Raw genomic sequence first — 8,744 nt, 5'->3', positions numbered from 1 at the left:
TGAAGCTGGTTGAGAGAATGCCACGCGTATGCAAAGCTGTCATGAAGGCAAAGGGTGGCTACTTTGAAGAATCTCAAATTAACACTTTTTTGGTTACTTCATGATGTCTTCACAATTATTATAGAATGTAGATAATAGTGAAAATAAATTAAAACCCTGGAATGAGTAGATGTGTCCAAACTTTTGACTGGTACTGTATATACAGTACTAGCTGCAACCGTCCTGCTGATGGGCTGAATAGGTTGAATAAGGCTACTTCACTTTTGACTGGTAATGTGTATATATAAAGCTCATGGGTGCTATATGACTGTTCCTGTGGGTCCCATGTGTATCCCATGATCTCCTATAGGTACCCCATAGCATCTCATAGGTCTGCCATGGTGGCCCCATGAGTTTACATGGAATTCTGATGGTGACTCATTAGTGTCCCATGAACTAACATTGACATCCCATGACTTCGATTGGGAATCCCATGGACATTTATCATAAGGGAATTTTGGAGTCACTTTTATTGTAAATAAGAATAAAATATGTTTCTAAAGAATTCTACATAAATGTGGATGCAGCCATGATTACGGATAATCATGATGTCACACCCTGATCTGTTTCACCTGTCTTTGTGCTTGCCTCCACCCCCATCCAGGTGTCGCCTCTCTGCCCCATTATCCCCTGTCTTGTCAGGTCTTACCAGCGTGCATTCCCGTCTTCCTGTTGCTCAAGTTCTGTTTTTCCCGGTTCAGACCATTCTGCCTGCCCTGACCCCGAGCCTGCCTGCCCTCCTGTACCTGCCTGACTCTGACCTCATCACAAACCTCTGCCTGTCCTCGACCTGCCCTTTGCTTGACCCGTATTTATAATAAATTATCTGAGAGCTATACTATCCGCTGCTCGTGTCTGTATCTGGGTCATATCCTGACAGTTGTGATACATGACTGAATTGTGAATAATGATGAGTGACAAAGTTACAGACGGACAAATATCATAGGCTACCCCCAAGACATGCTAACCTCTCACCATTACAATATATTTTTTTGGGGGGTATGATAATTATGCCTCTGTAACTTTATCAATCATCATTATTCATGATTTATACAAAAATAATGGGGGAAAAACAGCGAGTGGGGTGTCTCGCTTCCTCTTCTGTCTGGTCCCGTATCTCAGTCCCTTTTCAGGTAGCAAGGCGCATCATTTAATTCACACGAGTGTAGACCCAATGGCAATTGCCGAATGTCATTACACTTTTTGCTGTTTTGTAACAGATGTTTATTTATTTCCATTCATCAAATGGCACGAGTTAAATTGTTTTGGAGTGGATGAACATGCACATTTACTATTATGCCCATTAACAAATGTAAGCCTACATAGTAGGTCCGTGGAAAAATAGAGAAGAAAAAATATATAATGTCATGGTATAATTTGCACTCTTGAGTTTCCTACTTGGAATTCCGAGTTGGATGACCATTCAAAATATTTTTCCTATTCGGAGTTTGTTTTTTCCAATTCCCAGGTGTCTTGACAGCGCTGAGGTCGGAGATTTCAGAGTTCCCAGTTGTCTTGAACGCGGCATAAACGGAATCAGCGTTTCAACTAGTTACCATAGCCACCAAGTCATACATTTACATTTTGGTCTTAATTTAAGGTTAGGTTTAAAATCACATGTAAAGAAGATACATTGTATAAATAGGCGTGGTTTATGACTTCATGCCTGTGTGTAAGTAGTGACATCCCAGAATCAGGTTCAGGCGGAATCTCTGACGTAATTGTGGCTTCACATAGGTTTACGTTCCGCTGTCTTTCGAGGCAGGAAAGGGCAGGAAGATGGCGGCGCTACGAGTGGTCGTGCTATCGGGGACTGGAAGAGCCCTACTATGCACGCCAAAAACGATCAAGGCTCCTCGGGTATGATATGTTTATCCTCTCAATGCTGTATTGGGATTATGTTCACTTCTGTCTGCTTTTTCTGTAGGAAAGAGAACACTTTCAAAGCCAATCTGACCGCTAGCCGGGTAACGTTAGCTAGCTAGTACTGTAGCTAACAGGCAAGGTCACTCGTGCAATGCTAACGTTAATGTGAGCTAGCTTGCTACATTATTAAGGCACTACCCAGTATGTTACCCTTGCTATTTTGAAGCGATGGCTGATTGAACATCGGATTGTGTGTTTGTTAGCCTTGGAACATACATCGTCGCCAGTTGATGGGGGATAATGCCATGTCAGGTTCCGTTAACAGTCTAGTTAGCTAGGTGTCTGCTTTTCTTGCCCTGTTTCATCATCAGTTTAATTACAACATTAACGATAGCTTCGTAACAAGCTTGCTGGAAAGCAAAACCCAGCTAACGTTAGCCAGCTATCCAGCAATGTGATTGTATCAGGCTAACGTTAGTTTACAGTGCCAGAGGTGTAGTTTGAATTGACATAGCTAGCTAGTCGTAACTTAGCTAGCTAGATTTTATTTATAAAAACGATTGATTTGAGACTGGCTAGATACACTACTATCTATAGGTGAGGCTCTAAACTGGGAAACGTCTTCCTAACTACATGACAACACTTGTTCATTTGTGGTTATCATTAACGTTAGCCTTATGAAGGGTATTTGTTGCCAGCCAGTATATGACATCGATATCGCTCTGACTTCATGGCTAGCATGCATCTTCAATCACTGCTATCTAGCTAGTTATGCGTATATGTTGCTACTTGTGATGCTTGAAGTCTCACTCCTTTGGTATCTGTTGTGAGACCCAGGGTATAAGGGCAGTTTCATAACCACTTGGCTGTATGCCTTTGACTTGACATTAGATGCATATTCAGTGATATCATCATGAACCAACAAAGATTGACCACAATATTAAAGTAATTTTGGTCACATCAAAAGTTATTGTGAAGAATACCTCACATGGATGTTTTGGATGGCAAATTATGCAACCCCGGTGTGTCGGTAGCTAGCTACATTCATCTTATGTCAACTCTCTTCCTTGACAGGTCAACATGTCGTTTGCCAGTCTACCCAGGTCAAAGAAGGTGGCCCTGACAGCGTTTGGTGTGTTGACAACCAGTGGGGCCGGGCTTGCTCTGATGTTACAGCAGTCTGTTAAGGCCTCAGACCTGGAGCTCCACCCTCCCAACTACCCCTGGACCCACAACGGCATGTTGTCAGCCCTTGACCACGGCAGGTACAAGCTAACTCATAACCAAGAAGGACACACAATTACCTTTTACTTATCTTGTGTAATTGCGTGTAACATCAAACAGTAATGTTATCACCCATGCTTTTTCCGGTGCTTGCAATGAAACATTTAATTTGAGACTTTGTTTCTGTTCATTTTAGGGAAATATGATTTCTCTTAGGAATTGTTCTGTAATACTTGACACCCAGTGTCATAACACGTTATGACTGTCATAACCATGTCATAACAGCTGGCGTAAGTTGTCATAACCTTTCATAATATGGTCATAACACTTGTCATGAACCATATATTTACACCTGTTGTGACATTGTTTTATTTTATGGCTGGTTATGACACCTACTAGAGTGTCATAACCACGTTTTTTTTCTGCCAAGAAGTTTCCTTTCATTTGAAAGTTTTTTTCCTTAAATCCTTTGTTGTAATGAATTATTTCATGTTTTTTTCCCATAATATTTTAAGTAACATAGAAAATAAACTTTGACACTGTCAAAAAGCATTATGACCATCATAATCATATAAGCCAGATAGGCCTATCACGTACATGCCCTTATATCAGTCATCAGTCAAAAAGAGGGTGTCTTGTCCTGCTCCTGAAATTCACTCCTGCATTCATCTATCATCAGCAACAGAGCATTGTGTTGGTACATGTCTGACATCGATGTGTGCTCAATTACGATGATAATTTAATATGGTCAACAACAACAAAAAAGATGTCACAACTGGTAGAAATATGTTGACAGTGTTAGGACCATATTATAACCGGTTATGACAAGTTGTCAGCTGTTATGACATGGTAATGACCGTGTCATAACATGTTATGATGCTGGGTGTCAAGTAGTGTTACAGAATCTTGTTATTACATACTAGATCATATTTGCCTGACAAGGAGGACTGGATGAAATGGATAGTAACTGTTTTCTTTATATTGCAGCATCCGTCGTGGATATCAGGTGTACAAGCAAGTGTGTTCAGCGTGTCACAGCATGGAGTACCTGGCCTTCCGTAACTTGGTTGGAGTGTCGCACACAGAGGCTGAAGTTAAGGTTTTGGCTGAGGAGGTAAGGCTGTGTCCTTGGCCATTAGATTAAACTAGATCATGACCTTATAGATGAATGTATCAGTTGCTCTGGCTAGAACTTGCACTTAGGCACAGTTCCAGGATCAGTTTTTCCCTGTCCTAACATTAACCATTATGAGTGGAAATGCAAACCTATCAGTTTCTAGGGACATCTTGGTCCTTCTCCAAGTCACTGACCACCGTCTGTGTTCTCCGCTCAGATTGAGGTGGTGGATGGCCCTGATGAGTCGGGAGAGATGTTTACCCGACCAGGAAAGCTCTCCGACTACTTCCCCAAGCCATACCCCAACCCAGAGGCTGCCCGTGCGGCCAACGGCGGAGCCTTGCCACCAGATCTCAGCTACATCGTCAATGCCAGGTACTTTGTTGCTAACGCCAGAGTATCTGGTGACGGATCATATCGACAGTAAACTAAACGTTAGATTTAAGGTACATGGGTCCCGTGTGGCTCAGTTGGTAGAGCATGGTGTTTGCAACGCCAGGGTTGTGGGTTTGATTCCCACAGGGGACCAGTACAGAGAAAAAAAATGTATGAAATGTATGCATTCACTACTGTAAGTCGCTCTGGATAAGAGCGTCTGCTAAATGACTAAAATGTAATGTAAAAATGTACAATATATTGTAACCTTTTCTTACCCAAAATACGCTTTTACTGTGTATGGAGCAGGATAATATACTTTCGTGAATCCACAGCAAGACACTCCACTCCTATTAATCATACAATGATATCATACCTTAGCTTGCCTTGCAAGTGCCTTGTCCTAAGTTGTTTTTCTCCATTGCTCCAGACATGGAGGTGAAGACTATGTGTTCTCCCTGCTGACGGGTTACTGTGAGCCCCCTGCTGGAGTGGAGGTGAGAGAGGGCCTCTACTACAACCCCTACTTTCCAGGCCAGGCCATCGGCATGGCTCCCCCTATCTACAATGAGGTCCTGGAATTCGAGGACGGTCAGTAGGATTCCCCCTTCTTGAGATCACTAACTTGAAATAATATAATGGATAAATCAATTCATAAAGTCATTTTTATACATTGTGCTCCTAGGACTCCATTTTAACTGTTGACATGACAGGCTGAATGTCTAGGTTCTGGTGTCTGTATAGAGTTAGACTAATGATTTGATATAGTGAAAGTGGCATTTTCCATATTGGTCATTTAGCAGACACTCTCAACAAGAGCAACTTACAGTCAGTGCATTCAACTAAGGTAGATAAGACGACCACATATCACAATCATTGCAAGTAAAACCTTCCATTTTCATGTGACAGGAACCCCAGCCACCATGAGCCAGGTGGCCAAAGACGTGTGCACCTTCCTCCGGTGGGCAGCCGAGCCTGAGCACGACCAGCGCAAACGCATGGGCCTGAAGGTAAGCTGGGAGGGGGCGCTGCCCTCTGGCGTTATAGAACTAGCATCAGAAATGTATTCTCTACCTGGGGTGTATTCATTAGTGCAAACCGTAGCAGAACGTTTTGCAATGAAAACAAGTTTATTTTCAAATTCAGGTAGTCCCTCTTTATTTCGGTCCATTTACCTCCATTTGGTTTTTAGTAAATACACCTCTGATTTGAGACGTTTCTTTCCATTGTTTATGACCAAATCACTTAGCGCTCTTGAGAAGTGGTAGGACTATGTGGGGCATTGCTTGCTGTCAAGCAATCCAAAGAGGCTATTTGCCTTATTTCAATTGTTTTTAATAGTGGTCACCAGAAGCAAGCGGAGATCTACCGCTCAGATTTCTTTGTTTTAAACATGACAAATGTAAGCCTATGCATCATTAACCTAATAAAAACAGTTCTGTAGGAATGAGGTTTGTGCAGTAGGTCTATTACATTACATTATCACAGCATATTGGCTGTAGGGTGGCCCCTCCCCCGAAGTGACTCTTTACACCAGGTGTCAAACTCATTCCACGGAGGGCCGAGGGTCTTCGGGTCTTCATTCCTCCCTTGTACTTCATTGACGAATTAAGGTCACCAGTTAGTCAATCACTCCCCTCAACTGGTTGTACAGGTCTTCATTGAAAGGAAATACCACAAATCTGCCGACACTACGCCCTACATGGAATGAGTTTGACACGACTGCTTTACACTGTATGCCAGAATTTCCTTTGTGCTGTCTTAGGAATGCTGCATTATCTCACCAACCCCCTCTTGTCATACCTCTGGGTTGTAGAGGTTCTGTTGTCTTTACATCCTCTAAGTCTGATATCTGATTGGAAGTTGACTTTTACAGTATCCTATTGGTCAACAATTCAGATTTTGAATCCAAACAACTTGGATGCTTATAAACAGGTCTTAGATTCATTGTCTTCCTTTTTTCTTTGTTCCTGACCTGTGCTGGTGAGAGAGTCTTGCTTTCTCCACCCCAGGGACTCTTGAGGCATGCCTTGTAATTCTTGTAAATACTTTAACTTAATGGTTTTACTATAATATCAAATGGAGTCAGGTTTGTCAAATGTAGATTGTTAAATAATATTTATGCTTGGCCTGCCAATATTGTTCTTCTTAGACCATATTATATTTCAAAACTCAAGCTTTGATGACAAAATAGATCAGTTGCAATATCACTTGCGAGGCACAGCTGAGCATAAAGAATTCGCTTTTTTATTTTACTGGACAGATGGTACACTTGCATCTGATGGTCCGTCTCAGCCGAGAGAGGAAGGGAGAGCGCAGCAGAGGATCCTTGCTCTCTCCTTTCCTCATGTGAGACTGGCCAGAGAGAGGGGACACCTTCCACCTGATGGTGAAACTCGAGTCGCAACGCATTTATTTTTGCTGCTTCATGCACAAATTCATGTTATTCGTGTATTCAAATGGACACGACTAGCTGCAAATAATTAATTGCAGAGCGAGTAGAAGTAGGGAGAAGCGTGTTTTCATATTTAGAAAAAGTGTTTAATAAAATAATGACAGTGCTGAATAAACATGAACTCGTAAACACAGCAGCTCTTTGCTTTATTCTTTCTGGTGATAATTTAAGGTTATGAAATCTCACTTAGGCTAGTATCAAACTTTGCTCTTAGGTCGTGATTTGCGCTGTCCAGTTGCCCAGCAAAGTAGGCACACATGATTTAGCCACAGCTCTCCTGGTCTGCCAGGCAGGCGGAGTTTGTCCCTTCAGACAAATATAATGGGAACATTTTGCCTACCTGGTGCGTAGGGCTTCTGCATCAAGTGCACCTACCGCCAACAGCGCAAGACGAGAAAAAAAACAAAAAACTAAATGGGAGTGCAAGCCTTTATCATTGTTTTTTTTTACAGAAATGTTTGTTGATTGACTAAGAATGCCTTTAAGATCACGGGTTGGTGACCACTGTTTTAATACATGACAAGTAGTGCTTTCATATATTCATTGCATTTAATTTCATATGTGCAGTGAGGGGGGGGAAAAGTATTTGATCCCCTGCTGATTTTGTATGTTTGCCCACTGACAAAGAAATGATCAGTCTATAATTTTAATGGTAGGTTTAGTTGAACAGTGAGACAGAATAACAACAAAAAAATCCAGAAAAACGCATGTCAAAAATGTTATAAATTGATTTGCATTTAAAATTATAGACTGATCATTTCTTTGTCAGTGGGCAAATGTACAAAATCAGCAGGGGATCAAATACTTTTTTCCCTCACTGTATCTAACATAATTTAAAAAGACTTGAGGGATCCAATTCACTCAAACTCTTTCTTCCCCCAGCTGCTCATGGGTTCCGCCATCTTGGTCCCTCTGGTCTATTACATGAAGAGGCACAGGTGGTCTGTGCTGAAGAGCAGGAAGATTGCTTACAGGCCCCCCAAGTAAAGACCTCGACAGCTGCATTCTGCCTGCCCATGTGACTGCTCGGCTTGAACTCTGACCCCTCTGATTTGCAATTGTCCATCTTTAAAAAAAAACGCACATGCATTTAAGATACGGTTGCCCTAATTCACTTGATGGGGGTCTTCTCAAAACGAGTTATTCTCTGCCAACAGGGAAGGATGTAAACACAACCTCTAAACTTGTTTTGTACTGGAATCGAAAGAAACGTGTCCAGGTTGTGGTCTAGTGTTTCCCAACTCCAGTAACCCCAACGGCACACATTTTTTGGGGGGAAACACTTGAATCATGGTTAACCAGTTCTTTTGAGGGGATTCTCAACCGGAGTTATTGTATGTTCCTGCAACCTTCTTGTGCTGTTGTGAATCTGTCACGTTATAGGTTCTCTACACTTTGGTGTGTAAATATTTAATAAACACTGGTGTACTGAATAAACCATGTTTTAATCCGATACTACCTGTGACAATGTTATTCTGCAATGCACCTACGCTTTCTTCTGTGGTTCATACACTTTCTACACAACTTACATGTTGGTGCTGCTTTAGTTTTTGAGATGATAAATCTCTGTCGAGGTAGAAGCTGGTTTTTAAATGGTTTATATTTCTTCTGAACACATTTCCGTTTGTTGGCCATGTCAATTATTGCATTTTTTTTTTAAAAATTGGT

The 8,744-nt window shown here is 41.7% G+C and overlaps 1 protein-coding gene across 1 annotated transcript; it reads left to right on the top strand.

The window, feature by feature from the left end:
* Positions 1–1,624: 1,624 nt before the first annotated feature.
* On the top strand, positions 1,625–8,529 carry LOC106582630 (cytochrome c1, heme protein, mitochondrial). The gene is made up of 7 exons (XM_014165858.3): positions 1,625–1,899; positions 2,980–3,170; positions 4,117–4,243; positions 4,464–4,621; positions 5,052–5,212; positions 5,531–5,631; positions 7,959–8,529. Exons 1-7 carry the CDS (start codon positions 1,819–1,821, stop codon positions 8,061–8,063), a joined length of 924 nt encoding a protein of 307 aa, XP_014021333.1. The 5' UTR covers positions 1,625–1,818; the 3' UTR covers positions 8,064–8,529.
* The last annotated feature ends 215 nt before the right edge of the window (positions 8,530–8,744 follow it).

The sequence above is a fragment of the Salmo salar genome, chromosome 22, assembly GCF_965601325.2.
Source record: "Salmo salar chromosome 22, fSalSal1, whole genome shotgun sequence".
Taxonomy (NCBI): Eukaryota; Metazoa; Chordata; class Actinopteri; order Salmoniformes; family Salmonidae; genus Salmo; species Salmo salar.
Note: the sequence above shows the minus strand (reverse complement) of the source record. Positions and strands in the feature narration are given on the sequence as shown.